This window comes from Rhodnius prolixus, unplaced genomic scaffold (genome assembly GCF_049639745.1).
Source record: "Rhodnius prolixus isolate KJV_2025 unplaced genomic scaffold, Rpr scaffold_4, whole genome shotgun sequence".
Taxonomy (NCBI): domain Eukaryota; kingdom Metazoa; phylum Arthropoda; class Insecta; order Hemiptera; family Reduviidae; genus Rhodnius; species Rhodnius prolixus.
This window is the reverse complement of record NW_027411614.1, coordinates 9,897,909-9,913,752: the sequence shown is the minus strand read 5'-3', so window position 1 is coordinate 9,913,752 and position 15,844 is coordinate 9,897,909. Positions and strand designations below refer to the sequence as shown.

Sequence of the window (15,844 nt, the reverse complement as noted above, 5' to 3'; positions counted from 1 at the left end):
ACCTGCAAGATCGTCATACCCCCAAGAGTAAGAGATCTCCTGTGGTTCAAACTCTTTAAACAAGCTCCACACCAGTTAGATAAGAGCAGTTTCCTTCAACCTGGACCAAAAGGGTGCATTTCTCCTTGAGTATATCCTGTCACTAACGATTTGCTTTCCTAAATTCACTTCCATTTTTAACTCGACCTCCTCATATTCTTTATATAGACCATTCATTTTTATGTATCGCTCTCCGTTATCAGTGAGAAGAAAGGTACCAAAGCTAAAAGCGCTTCTAATATTAATCTTAGTCAAATAAATATATAAAAAAAAATAAATTTCAACTTTTTTTTCCATAAAGATTTTTTTCATACTTTCAAAAAACTATTCTTGGTTAAACAATGTTAAATCATAAGATCAAATGAACGGCATGGTAGGTTTCTTATACTCAGAAGTGAAAGAGAGTCACATCTAGACTTGTAATAAATGAATGAAATTTTAAAATAATAACCACAATGTTATCACTTAGTGAGGAGTCATCATCTTTAATGATATCCATATTTTTCTGCTTCTCTTTCTTAATGTCATCAAATATTGTTGATAGAGACATGCTTTTTGTTGGCAGTTTTAAACCAAATGAATAGCCACCAGTTCTGAAAATTAAAATAGGTATTATGTATGACATTTTTTTCGTGAAAATGATCAAAAGATAATTCTGATTTTTACTTAGATTCAAAAAGGCCTTACCTGATTGAGCCATACTGCTTCCAGCTATTAAGGATCCATTTAGTTACATTAATATCGGTGACATTAATTATTTTATGACCTGATCCCAACTTTGCAAAAAAGAGAGAAAAAAAAATTTGTATTACTCTTTCTCATTTTTTTTTTTTTTAACGAAGAAACACAAGAAACAGTGCACATTTATTTTATTTTTATATTTTATATGTACTTTTAGTCAAAACATCAATGAGTCAAATTAAAATTGACTATTGAATTCGAAAAAGAATTACATTATTTCTATTGTTGAAAAAGTATTTGTACTTGTAACTTAGGAGCAAGCCACTGCTTAAGTCTACATGTACAACTATAAGATTTGTTACCTAAAGATACTTTCTTAGAGCGATCACTTTTTTTTTTTTTAAGGCTAACTTAATTCGTCAAGATTAGCTCTTTGAAAATTGCTTACCACGAAAAAAGGTAAGGTCCCATATGTTGCGTTCTTCGTACAACTAATACTTCCCGCTTGGCACGTACAATCGCTATAGATCTTTTTTGATAAAGTCAAATTATCTTTTTTTAGTGAAATATCAGAACAACTGCTTTGTCTGAAATTCAATGGTCAAATAATTCAACAAATTTGTTGAAAATTTTAGAAACAAAAAATAAGCAACATTTTTTGAAAAAGCTACCTTGTTATGTTATCACCAATACATTTAATGCCAATACCAATTGGGTCTGTGAGGTATTGCACATAACGTTTTATCAACTCCGATGATGTTTCTGGTATTATTTCAAAGAATGATGTACAATTCGTGCAGTTTGAAATATCTACAACATAAGCTCGGGGATGTCGAACATTTGGGAGTTTCCTTGTCACTAACATGCACACACAAACGAACACAATTGGAAGAATAAGCTAAAAAAAAAAAGAAGATAAATAAAGAAACAAACAAAATGAAAAAGAATGAAGAAAAGGGAAAAAATAGAAATAAATTTTCATGGGCTTAACTATGTGAACATGCATTTGGTATAAAGTGAATTGCGTTGTGATGGTTAATAAGAGTTTGTACACGGTATGATAAGCCCAAATATTTGCACACATCAATACCATATAAGTATTCTGTGAGTGTTGAGCGAAGCAGTTAATTGCTTCTTTCGTTTGGCTAGAATACCAACAAGGATTCAATCCATGAAGATGTTATTATTTATTATTATTATTATTATTTTTGAAACACTTTCTAGGAAACATTATAAGGCGGCGTTCTTAGGAGGATAAATTTTAATTACATAGATTAAGAGAAATTCTTATGAGTAACTCCACAAGTTTTTTTTTTCTTACTTCTACTCCCAAAATAAGTTTACTTCTTTTAAAATGATGTAATCTTTTATGCAAAAGGGCTGTAAATTGTCTTAAATAACGATTTTTTGGTTTTTCTTTTTCAAATCTTCGAAAATTCGTCAGTTTCAATTCTGCAAAACAAACATGTTTTAATATTTTACCTTAATCAAAGTAATTAGGTCATAATTTAATTTATTACCATTTACTTGATCATTCTCATTAAAATTCCCATCTTTTTTATCATGCTCTCCGACCATTTTCATAAAAATCTGTTTGTGAGAAATACAATAGTTATTAACAGTGGAATTTAAGTGCACTTACAGATGAAGAAAAGTGCTTCTTTTGAAAAAAGTGAAAAAAAGTACTGAGCATATTATAAACGAACTAAATAAGGTATCTATAAATATAAATTAGTGTCTGTCTCTATTACCTCTTCTAGAGAAGTATCAGCGATGCCATAGGTATTAATTCCTAAATAAGATCGATTTTCTTCCAAATAACTGAAGAGTTTATTGTAGTTTTCAACATTTCCATCCACTTTGGGAAGGTTGAACTTTATTTCTGTACCAAAAGTATCAATAACATTCGAGCTAGGAATAATGGAATTGATTGCTTCAGTTAATTCTAAAAATGAACAAATATAGTCATAATTTTCTAGTTTTTAACTTAGACATAAGTTTTTGTTGTACATTATTGCTTTCAAACAACCTTTAACTTTTGCTTCATCTTCCTTGTTATTCTGGAAAATATTCAGGTTTTCTTTATTAATTATGTTAAGTTATATTTATTTTATAATTTGTATTTGATACATTACATACCATACGACTAAAATCTACTGTAAGTACGATTCCCCATCCGAAATTTGATTTAAGAAATGAACTCGAACCACAGCAAAGTAAATCACCGTTAGCGAAAATTGCAATTCTGTCACCAAGCAATTCAGCCTCTGACATCATATGAGTAGTTAAAATTATAGTGCGGCCTGCAAGCATTTTGTTTCTATTTTAATATGATTAATTTTTTTATTGTTATAACTCTAACTATTGTGCTTGCAGCTTATTACCTCTAATCAATTATATTTATTTTTTTCAAGCTCTGTCCAAAAAAAAAGAAAGTAAAAAAAAACTCACACAATAGCCTTTTTTATGAAAGATACGCCACCTTTTTTATTTTTTTGAATAAGATCCCAAATTCCAATTCTAGAATATGGATCCACTCCTGCAGTCGGTTCATCCAGGATGACAGTTCTGCAAATTAGGCCCCTAATGAAGACAGCCTGCTAAACTATTGAACTCACTTTAATACCGAGTGCATACCTAGACCCTCCAATGAATGCAATCGCCACTGATAATTTACGTTTCATTCCACCGGATAGATAGCTGGCCAAACATTGCTTTTTATTAGATAATCCTAAATCCTGCAGTATCTGTTGGATCTCTACTTGAGCTTCCCCTGGACTGTGTCCTTTTAAGCGTGCAAAAAACCATAAATGTTCTTCAACTGTGAAACTGCAATCATTTTAACACTTTTAAGATGTTTATCTTTATTTTGGTTAATTCCCAATTCACAAGGTTGTGAATTTTCAGCAGAAAAACCTTTTGAGGCTCCAGATCATCCGAAAGGCTGTTTACAAAATGGTCTCTCTGTGTATGTGATCAGCACACACTGTGATGTAAATCAGAGGGAAGCTTTAGTGGCTTTGTGAATTTAGTATAATTAATTTTTTTTAAATATCTTACAAGGACATTATGTACAAAAATTCTATCTTGAAGGGCATGAGAAAGAGTTTTTTTACATTAACTGAAACCCGATAACCGCTGCTTGTAAAGATTTCAACTTCCACTGATGTTCATTAGGAATGATGGCTTCCTCTGAATTAGTTCTAAGAGATTAACTAGTTGTATCTTGACTTTTACAAGGACTTCATTGAGCAGGTCATACGAAAGAGAGAGAAAACTAAATGCTAAGTTTTATTCTAAGCATGAAAACCAGAGTTGGGCAAAAATTTAATCAATTAAAAAACAATTGAATTAAACCGAAATTTAATTTTAATCATGATTAAAATTAAAAAATTTAATCGGCCAAAATTAGTTGATTAAAATTAAATTCACTTTTAATTTAATCGGAATTTAATCAATTAAAATTTTTAATCATAACTAAAAATTAAGATTAAAATTAAATAATCATAATTTTAATTGATTGAATTAAATTCCAAATTTAGTTTTAATCACTTTGGACGATTAAATTTTTTAATTTAATCAAAATTTAAGTGATTAAATTTTTAAAACCAAACATTGCCAATGGTTAAACCAGAATCGGACCAATGCATCTTTATTCCGCCTAGCTGGTGCCTCTTCTCTATCAATATTATCCACCTTTCCCAAACTTGGCACCTTCATTCTACCAGTCTGGTGTCTCATCTATACCATGTTGGTGACTCTCAAGACTTACATAGGACCAACTTACACTCACATTTAACCATGTTTACCACTCACTAGACTTAGATAGGACCAACTTACACTCACATTTAACCATGTTTACCACTCACTATACTTAGATAAGACCACCTTACACTCACATTTAACCATGTTGGCGACTCACTAGACTTAGATAGGACCACCTTACTCTCACATTTAACCAAGTTTACCACTCACTATACTTAGATAGGACTACCTTACACTCACATTTAATCTAGTTAGCGACTCAATAGACTTATGAACAGGGTGACCAGAGTTATGTGTTCCACCCACTTGTGCACAGATCTAAAAAGGTAGAAGATATAAAGGGTTGAAAATTTTTTGGGTCATGAAATTCTGTACAATTATGGCCGTTCTATATCTTCCACTGTGAACCACGTATTGATATGGAATTTTGTTCTCTTGTACACTTTGTTTTTCTCAATTATAAACTATAGTTATTTTGTGCACAGATCTAAAAAGGTAGAAGATATGAAGGGTTGAAAATTCTTTGGGTCATGAAATTCTGTAAAATTATGGCCGTTCTATATCTCCCACTGTGAACCACGTATTGGTATGGAATTTTGTTCTCTTATACACTTTGTTTTTCTCAATTATAAACTATAGCTATTTTGTGCACAGATCTAAAAACGTAGAAGATATAAAGGGTTGAAAATTTTTTGGGTCATGAAATTCTGTAAAACTGTGGCCGTTCTATATCTCCCACTGAGAACCACGTATTCGTATGAAATTTTGTTCTCTTGTACACTTTGTTTTCTCAATTATAAACTATAGTTATTTTGTGCACAGATCTAAAAAGGTAGAAGATATAAAGGGTTGAAAATTTTTTGGGTCATGAAATTCTGTAAAATTATGGCCGTTCTATATCTCCCACCGTGAACCACGTATTTGTATGAAATTTTGTTCTCTTGTACACTTTGTTTTTCTCAATTATAAACTATAGTTATTTTGTGCACAGATCTAAAAACGTAGAAGACATAAAGGGTTGAAAATTTTTTGGGTCATGAAATTCTGTAAAACTGTGGCCGTTCTATATCTCCCACTGTGAACCACGTATTGATATGGAATTTTATTCTCTTATACACTTTGTTTTTCTCAGTTATAAACTATAGTTATTTTGTGCACAGATCTAAAAAGGTAGAAGATATAAAGGGTTGAAAAATTTTTGGGTCATGAAATTCTGCAAAATTATGGCCGTTCTATATCTCCCACCGTGAACCACGTATTCGTATGAAATTTTGTTCTCTTGTACACTTTGTTTTTCTCAATTATAAACTATAGTTATTTTGTGCACAGCTCTAAAAAGGTAGAAGACATAAAGGGTTGAAAATTTTTTGGGTCATGAAATTCTGTACAATTATGGCCGTTCTATATCTCCCACTGTGAACCACGTATTGATATGGAATTTTGTTCTCTTGTACACTTTGTTTTTCTCAATTATAAACTATAGTTATTTCGTGCACAGATCTAAAAAGGAAGAAGATGTAAAGGGTTTAAAATTTTTTGGGTCATGAAATTCTGTACAATTATGGCCGTTCTATATCTTCCAGTGTGAACCACGTATTGATATGGAATTTTGTTCTCATGTACACTTTGTTTTTCTCAATTATAAACTACAGTCATTTTGTGCACAGATCTAAAAAGGTAGAAGATATAAAGGGTTGAAAATTTTTTGGGTCATGAAATTCTTTAAAATTATGGCCGTTCTATATCTCCCACTGTGAACCACGTATTGGTATGGAATTTTGTTCTCTTATACACTTTGTTTTTCTCAATTATAAACTATAGCTATTTTGTGCACAGATCTAAAAACGTAGAAGATATAAAGGGTTGAAAATTTTTTGGGTCATGAAATTCTGTAAAATTATGGCCGTTCTATATCTTCCACTGTGAACCACGTATTGATATGGAATTTTGTTCTCTTGTACACTTTGTTTTACTCAATTATAAACTATAGTTATTTTGTGCACAGATCTAAAAACGTAGAAGATATAAAGGGTTGAAAATTTTTTGGGTCATGAAATTCTGTAAAACTGTGGCCGTTCTATATCTCCCACTGTGAACCACGTATTGATATGGAATTTTATTCTCTTGTACACTTTGTTTTTCTCAATTATAAACTATAGTTATTTTGTGCACAGCTCTAAAAAGGTAAAAGATATAAAGGGTTGAAAATTTTTTGGGTCATGAAATTCTGTAAAACTGTGGCCGTTCTATATCTCCCACTGTGAACCACGTATTGATATGGAATTTTATTCTCTTATACCCTTTGTTTTTCTCAGTTATAAACTGTAGTTATTTTGTGCACAGATCTAAAAAGGTAGAAGATATAAAGGGTTGAAAAATTTTTGGGTCATGAAATTCTGTAAAATTATGGCCGTTCTATATCTCCCACCGTGAACCACGTATTCGTATGAAATTTTGTTCTCTTGTACACTTTGTTTTTCTCAATTATAAACTATAGTTATTTTGTGCACAGCTCTAAAAAGGTAAAAGATATAAAGGGTTGAAAATTTTTTGGGTCATGAAATTCTGTAAAACTGTGGCCGTTCTATATCTCCCACTGTGAACCACGTATTGATATGGAATTTTATTCTCTTATACACTTTGTTTTTCTCAATTATAAACTATAGTTATTTTGTGCACAGATCTAAAAAGGTAGAAGATATAAAGGGTTGAAAAATTTTTGGGTCATGAAATTCTGTAAAATTATGGCCGTTCTATATCTTCCAGTGTGAACCACGTATTGATATGGAATTTTGTTCTCATGTACACTTTGTTTTTCTCAATTATAAACTATAGTCATTTTGTGCACAGATCTAAAAAGGTAGAAGATATAAAGGGTTGAAAATTTTTTTGGTCATGAAATTCTTTAAAATTATGGCCGTTCTATATCTCCCACTGAGAACCACGTATTGGTATGGAATTTTGTTCTCTTATACACTTTGTTTTTCTCAATTATAAACTATAGCTATTTTGTGCACAGATCTAAAAACGTAGAAGATATAAAGGGTTGAAAATTTTTTGGGTCATGAAATTCTGTAAAACTGTGGCCGTTCTATATCTCCCACTGAGAACCACGTATGCGTATGAAATTTTGTTCTCTTGTACACTTTGTTTTTCTCAATTATAAACTATAGTTATTTTGTGCACAGATCTAAAAAGGTAGAAGATATAAAGGGTTTAAAAAATTTTGGGTCATGAAATTCTGTAAAATTATAACCGTTCTATATCTCCCACTGAGAACCACGTATTCGTATGAAATTTTGTTCTCTTGTACACTTTGTTTTTCTCAATTATAAACTATAGTTATTTTGTGCACAGTTCTAAAAAGGTAGAAGATATAAAGGGTTGAAAATTCTTTGGGTCATGAAATTCTGTAAAATTATGACCGTTCTATATCTCCCACTGTGAACCACGTATTCGTATGAAATTTTGTTCTCTTGTACACTTAGTTTTTCTCAATTATAAACTATAGTTATTCTGTGCACAGATCTAAAAAGCTAGAAGATATAAAGGGTTGAAAATTTTATCGGTCATGAAATTCTGTACAATTATGGCCGTTCTATATCTTCCACTGTGAACCACGTATTGATATGGAATTTTGTTCACTTGTACACTTTGTTTTTCTCAATTATAAACTATAGTCATTTTGTGCACAGATCTAAAAAGGTAGAAGATATGAAGGGTTGAAAATTCTTTGGGTCATGAAATTCTGTAAAATTATGGCCGTTCTATATCTCCCACCGTGAACCACGTATTGATATGGAATTTTATTCTCTTATACACTTTGTTTTTCTCAGTTATAAACTATAGTTATTTTGTGCACAGATCTAAAAAGGTAGAAGATATAAAGGGTTGAAAATTTTTTGGGTCATGAAATTCTGTAAAATTATGACCGTTCTATATTTCCCACTGTGAACCACGTATTGATATGGAATTTTGTTCTCTTGTACACTTTGTTTTTCTCAATTATAAACTATAGTTATTTTGTGCGCAGATCTGAAAAGGTAGAAGATATAATGGGTTTAAAATTTTTTGGGTCATGAAATTCTGTACAATTATGGCCGTTCTATATCTCCCACCGTGAACCACGTGTTCGTATGAAATTTTGTTCTCTTGTACACTTTGTTTTTCTCAATTATAAACTATAGTCATTTTGTGCACAGATCTAAAAAGGTAGAAGATATAAAGGGTTGAAAATTTTTTGGGTCATGAAATTCTGTATAATTATGGCCGTTCTATATCTCCCACCGTGAACCACGTATTCGTATGAAATTTTGTTGTCTTGTACACTTTGTTTTTCTCAATTATAAACTATAGCTATTTTGTGCACAGATCTAAAAAGGTAGAAGATATAAAGGGTTGAAAATTTTTTGGGTCATGAAATTCTGTAAAATTGTGGCCGTTCTATATCTCCCACTGTGGACCACGTATTGATATGGAATTTTGTTCTCTTATACACTTTGTTTTTCTCAATTATAAACTATAGTTATTTTGTGCACAGATCTAAAATGGTAGAAGATATAAAGGGTTGAAAATTTTTTGGGTCATGAAATTCTGTAAAATTATGACCGTTCTATATCTCCCACTGTGAACCACGTATTCGTATGAAATTTTGTTCTCTTGTACACTTTGTTTTTCTCAATTATAAACTATAGTTATTTTGTGCACAGCTCTAAAAAGGTAAAAGATATAAAGGGTTGAAAATTTTTTGGGTCATGAAATTCTGTAAAACTGTGGCCGTTCTATATCTCCCACTGTGAACCACGTATTGATATGGCATTTTATTCTCTTATACCCTTTGTTTTTCTCAGTTATAAACTGTAGTTATTTTGTGCACAGATCTAAAAAGGTAGAAGATATAAAGGGTTGAAAAATTTTTGGGTCATGAAATTCTGTAAAATTATGGCCGTTCTATATCTCCCACCGTGAACCACGTATTCGTATGAAATTTTGTTCTCTTGTACACTTTGTTTTTCTCAATTATAAACTATAGTTATTTTGTGCACAGATCTAAAAAGGTAGAAGATATAAAGGGTTGAAAATTTTTTGGGTCATGAAATTCTGTAAAACTGTGGCCGTTCTATATCTCCCACTGTGAACCACGTATTGATATGGAATTTTATTCTCTTATACACTTTGTTTTTCTCAATTATAAACTATAGTTATTTTGTGCACAGATCTAAAAAGGTAGAAGATATAAAGGGTTGAAAAATTTTTGGGTCATGAAATTCTGTAAAATTATGGCCGTTCTATATCTTCCAGTGTGAACCACGTATTGATATGGAATTTTGTTCACTTGTACACTTTGTTTTTCTCAATTATAAACTATAGTCATTTTGTGCACAGATCTAAAAAGGTAGAAGATATAAAGGGTTGAAAATTTTTTGGGTCATGAAATTCTTTAAAATTATGGCCGTTCTATATCTCCCACTGTGAACCACGTATTGGTATGGAATTTTGTTCTCTTATACACTTTGTTTTTCTCAATTATAAACTATAGCTATTTTGTGCACAGATCTAAAAACGTAGAAGATATAAAGGGTTGAAAATTTTTTGGGTCATGAAATTCTGTAAAACTGTGGCCGTTCTATATCTCCCACTGAGAACCACGTATTCGTATGAAATTTTGTTCTCTTGTACACTTTGTTTTTCTCAATTATAAACTATAGTTATTTTGTGCACAGATCTAAAAAGGTAGAAGATATAAAGGGTTGAAAAAATTTTGGGTCATGAAATTCTGTAAAATTATAACCGTTCTATATCTCCCACTGAGAACCACGTATTCGTATGAAATTTTGTTCTCTTGTACACTTTGTTTTTCTCAATTATAAACTATAGTTATTTTGTGCACAGTTCTAAAAAGGTAGAAGATATAAAGGGTTGAAAATTCTTTGGGTCATGAAATTCTGTAAAATTATGACCGTTCTATATCTCCCACTGTGAACCACGTATTCGTATGAAATTTTGTTCTCTTGTACACTTAGTTTTTCTCAATTATAAACTATAGTTATTCTGTGCACAGATCTAAAAAGCTAGAAGATATAAAGGGTTGAAAATTTTATCGGTCATGAAATTCTGTACAATTATGGCCGTTCTATATCTTCCACTGTGAACCACGTATTGATATGGAATTTTGTTCTCTTGTACACTTTGTTTTTCTCAATTATAAACTATAGTCATTTTGTGCACAGCTCTAAAAAGGTAGAAGATATAAAGGGTTGAAAATTTTTTGGGTCATGAAATTCTGTAAAATTATGGCCGTTCTATATCTTCCACTGTGAACCACGTATTGATATGGAGTTTTGTTCTCTTGTACACTTTGTTTTTCTCAATTATAAACTATAGTCATTTTGTGCACAGCTCTAAAAAGGTAGAAGATATAAAGGGTTGAAAATTTTTTGGGTCATGAAATTCTGTAAAATTATGGCCGTTCTATATCTTCCACTGTGAACCACGTATTGATATGGAATTTTGTTCTCTTGTACACTTTGTTTTTTTCAATTATAAACTATAGTCATTTTGTGCACAGATCTAAAATGGTAGAAGATCTAAAGGGTTGAAAATTTTTTGGGTCATGAAATTCTGTAAAATTATGACCGTTCTATATCTCCCACTGTTAACCACGTATTCGTATGAAATTTTGTTCTCTTGTACACTTTGTTTTTCTCAATTATAAACTATAGTTATTTTGTGCACAGATCTAAAAAAGTGGAAGATATAAAGGTTTGAAAATTTTTTGGGTCATGAAATTCTGTAAAATTATGACCGTTCTATATCTCCCACTGTGAACCACGTATTCGTATGAAATTTTGTTCACTTGTACACTTAGTTTTTCTCAATTATAAACTATAGGTTTTTTGTGCACAGATTTAAAAAGGTAGAAGATATAAAGGGTTGAAAAATTTTTGGGTCATGAAATTCTGTAAAACTGTGGCCGTTCTATATCTCCCACTGTGAACCACCTATTGATATGGAATTTTATTCTCTTATACACTTTGTTTTTCTCAGTTATAAACTATAGTTATTTTGTGCACAGCTCTAAAAAGGTAGAAGACATAAAGGGTTGAAAATTTTTTGGGTCATGAAATTCTGTACAATTATGGCCGTTCTATATCTCCCACTGTGAACCACGTATTGATATGGAATTTTGTTCTCTTGTACACTTTGTTTTTCTCAATTATAAACTATAGTTATTTCGTGCACAGATCTAAAAAGGAAGAAGATGTAAAGGGTTTAAAATTTTTTGGTCATGAAATTCTGTACAATTATGGCCGTTCTATATCTTCCAGTGTGAACCACGTATTGATATGGAATTTTGTTCTCTTGTACACTTTGTTTTTCTCAATTATAAACTATAGTTATTTTGTGCACAGCTCTAAAAAGGTAAAAGATATAAAGGGTTGAAAATTTTTTGGGTCATGAAATTCTGTAAAACTGTGGCCGTTCTATATCTCCCACTGTGAACCACGTATTGATATGGAATTTTATTCTCATGTACACTTTGTTTTTCTCAATTATAAACTATAGTCATTTTGTGCACAGATCTAAAAAGGTAGAAGATATAAAGGGTTGAAAATTTTTTGGGTCATGAAATTCTGTATAATTATGGCCGTTCTATATCTCCCACCGTGAACCACGTATTCGTATGAAATTTTGTTCTCTTATACACTTTATTTAATGTTAGTGTTCCGCGAGAAAAATATATATATATACATATAATTGTGTTCCGCGTCTATGAAAAGGTTAAGAACCACTGGTCTAGAGACTCGTGATGAAGTGGAATTCTACAAAAATTAACCGAAATGTATTTACTGAAGACGCTCAGAAAAAGGGCCTCGCTAAAACGTGGTTCGAACCATTGGTTGAAAAGCCATAAAAGTGGATGATTAAATTAGTTTGATTAACGATTGAAATTGAACTAATTCGGTGATTAAAATTAAAGTTCAATTTAATTCCCAGATTTAATCATAATTTTTTTAGTTTGATTAAATTAGTTTGATTAACGATTAAATCTGAAATTTAATTGATTAAATAGGTAATTGTCATATGATTAAAATTACGATTAAATTCGCCGATTAAATTCTGATTAAAATTAAAAATAAAAATCAATTGAAAAATTTAATCAATTAAATTTAGAATTAAATTTTTTTTTTAATCAGTGCCCAACTCTGATGACAACTATTGAAAGGGAAACCTTGGAATATATCGGCATCTTTTTTATTTTGGAAAAGTTTAGAGTGCTAAAATTTGTTACAGCATTTTACAAAGATAAAATGTGTTGTGACTGTATCAAGCCACAAATAATAGTCAATTTAATACAATGCCTTACCAATTGAAATACAGATTATACTGAGGACATATCCCCAGATTTTGTCGAATAGAAGTTATGTTGGTCCTCACGTCCTGACCATATATTTTTGCCGTACCACTAGTGGGTGGGAACAATCCTGTAAGTATGGAACTGCAAAAGTTAGAAGTAAAATTGTTTCAATCTATTTATCCAACAATTTTGTTATTTTGTACATATTTTTTTAAGCGAAAAATAAAATTAACTATAATTTTCTTACATGGTGGTAGTTTTACCGGCCCCATTTCTTCCCAGAAAGGCAGTTATTTGATCTTCGTAAAAATTAATATTGAGATTTGAGATAGCCGTTACATTATTCTTGTATGTTTTGCTTAAATTTGATATTGAAACACTAATCCTCAGCTGTTCGGGTATTGTTTCAAAATGATTTTCTAACCTATCTTTCTTCAATTTTTCTGTAAATATAATAATGCTCCAAACAATATTTCGAGTAACATAATAATAATAATAATAATAAAATCGTGAGCAAAATAATTAAAAAAGGAATTTAAATAAGAAAAATAAGAAAACTTAGGTACTGAACAGACTGCACCTCTGACAAATAATGCCTACTAATTGTGCCTAAATGCTTTAAAATACGAAGTATTTGGTCATATTTATTTACTTATGAAGTCAAACTTGAGCCTAATAAACGAAATTTAACTATAGAATACTATAAAAAAAAAGAAAGATCAAAATGACAACGAAATTATATCTTTTTTTTACGCACCATCTAACGAAGTATTTCGACTATCAGACTCCTCTTCCAAAAGATCAACTGATGGATTACACCAATAAGACTTTTTAAATGGGAAGTACCAAGGTTTTGGCATACCATAACTTCCTGAGAAATAAGAATTTATTACACCAAATTAGTTACCTACTACTCAGGAATCTGTTCAAAAACATACAACCTAATACATACAGATTCCTGATAATTGTTTTATATTTATAGTAAAATGTATGTATAATATAATATCAAACAGCAACGTAAACAATGTCAACATCAAATTTTGCTATAATTGTTTGCATAAAATTGTTTTTAGCAAACTTTTGTTGTAAATGAATGAGAGAATATGCTTTAAATAGAACCTTTACTCAACAATAAAATTCTCCATATGTAAAGGCTTTGCTTTGTTACTTTATGCAGAATTAGTTTTACGGCTGAGTTCAGTTTTTTTACATCCAGAGAAAGGCGAATACTTTTAATTTTATTTTCTCAAACATATTAAAAGGAGAAATAATGGAGAAAGAAGTTACAAATCATACTTTTTTGTTCGAGCCACTGGTCTTAAACTGTGGCATTTTGAGCCCACTTACATTTGAAAAAACAAACCATAAATGGTAAGAATGTTAGAGTAATTCTACAAAGTCAGGTCAATGTCCTGATGGACACTCCAAACCTTACGCTCATATCATCACCCTATATATTCAGAGGATTATCGTACTGACAGTTACTAAAATAAAAGATATTCTTATATTCTTGCCGGGGAATCTAGATTTCAATAGCATCTCTCTACTCCTAAAATACGGTAAAAAAAGCGGCCACTTGGATAAATCCGCAACGATATAACTAATATAAAAATATCCAAAAATGAAGAATAAGTCCACAGTCAATATAATTTACCTGGAAATACGTTTTCCACATACCAAGCCAATAGAAGATAAATAGTGGAGTCAAAAACAAGTATAAACATAATTATTAATAGATTAAATCTGTCTCCGGGCACAGGACTTTCAGCTACATTTATCCACTTACATCCAGCTCCTTCAGATTCCCGCATACTGAAATACCGGGAACCCAATCCAAGGGCAACATTAGACAATGAACACTGAAAATTGTATATAATTTTTTAGAATTAAAAAAATAATAATAAAAGATTACTATGTATGTGTGTAAGACAGAAGGTAATCAGCAAAAAATTCAAGAAGTAAATAATTCTCAGCAGTGACAGTAACAGAATTAGTGCGGGAACTCTTAGTGATGGAATCATCTAAGAATTTTCTGAAAGTAAAATTTAAGAGATACCCGTAAATGCTAAGATTTTCGATCTGCATCTGGGGTGGGTAGGAGAATGTGATTGTATTAATCAGATACCTTCCTTCGACTTCTATAAACACTCATTATCATTCATTATCAAACATTCTTTATCTCATTCTAATGGAACTCATTATTTTGTAATTAACAACTAATTGATGAGAATGTTTATATCAGTAAAAAAAAAAATATATATTACTTACAGCAAATAATTTTGTAACTGGTGCAAAATGTGGATACCACTGTTCAATAAACGGGAACGGAAGGTAAGTGATAAAGTAAATAACACCACTCGATGATGCAGCTTGATTAGCTTTAGAGAAGCACACGGACAATAAGAAGCTTTGGTTAATGGTTGCTACAGCAAAAAGAATCAGGAACACCATTACTAGCGTTAAGTCTGCATTAGCTAAAATTCCACCATACTAAAAAACAAATATTATATAAAATAAGGTTAATTGTCAAAATTTTATATTAACTTTTTTTTATATCAATGACAGGGTGTATAAGTAAAAAAGATTTCCCAAGAAAGGGGGTTAGATCTTTTAGCCAAAACCAGACTGATTTGATCTGCAAAAACTTTGATGATGCATCAATTCATTGAACTGATTAATTTCTTCACAGGGATTGTTTTTACTTGGACAGTACCTGAAACAGTTGACCATAGATGTAGTGATGATTCTGCAAACTCTGTTTGTTGGGGGTTAGTGGAGACTATAGAATTTTTGGTAAAAGATTGCGAAACTAAAATTTCAGTGGAAGTTTAGAAGCCTCGACCCAGTCAGGTGTTAGAGAAAGAAATCCCTCTCCCTTATAGCTTTCCAGAACCCAGGAACCCCGTTTCAGCTGCGACTGGGTGGATAACAATAGTCCTCATTTAGTTTATGGTTAACTGTAGAAAGAGAGCAAATGAAGACTTATTTTACCGAACAAGG

General features: G+C 31.1%; 1 protein-coding gene across 2 annotated transcripts in view; it reads right to left on the bottom strand.

The window, feature by feature from the left end:
* The window catches only part of LOC141456009 (phospholipid-transporting ATPase ABCA1-like), a 33,349-nt gene that overhangs the window by 9,445 nt on the left and 8,060 nt on the right, over positions 1 to 15,844 (bottom strand). For both annotated transcript variants that reach the window (XM_074131572.1, XM_074131571.1), the window contains exons 15-30: positions 15,113 to 15,334; positions 14,499 to 14,703; positions 13,602 to 13,715; positions 13,092 to 13,287; positions 12,854 to 12,985; positions 3,358 to 3,549; positions 3,203 to 3,288; positions 2,860 to 3,023; positions 2,750 to 2,780; positions 2,472 to 2,665; positions 2,241 to 2,310; positions 2,042 to 2,172; positions 1,392 to 1,618; positions 1,169 to 1,307; positions 727 to 815; positions 491 to 632 (exon numbers count right to left, since the gene is read on the bottom strand). In XM_074131572.1, the coding sequence (XP_073987673.1) occupies positions 491 to 632; positions 727 to 815; positions 1,169 to 1,307; positions 1,392 to 1,618; positions 2,042 to 2,172; positions 2,241 to 2,310; positions 2,472 to 2,665; positions 2,750 to 2,780; positions 2,860 to 3,023; positions 3,203 to 3,288; positions 3,358 to 3,549; positions 12,854 to 12,985; positions 13,092 to 13,287; positions 13,602 to 13,715; positions 14,499 to 14,703; positions 15,113 to 15,334 (2,334 nt within the window). The remainder of the gene's footprint in view (positions 1 to 490; positions 633 to 726; positions 816 to 1,168; positions 1,308 to 1,391; positions 1,619 to 2,041; positions 2,173 to 2,240; positions 2,311 to 2,471; positions 2,666 to 2,749; positions 2,781 to 2,859; positions 3,024 to 3,202; positions 3,289 to 3,357; positions 3,550 to 12,853; positions 12,986 to 13,091; positions 13,288 to 13,601; positions 13,716 to 14,498; positions 14,704 to 15,112; positions 15,335 to 15,844) is intronic.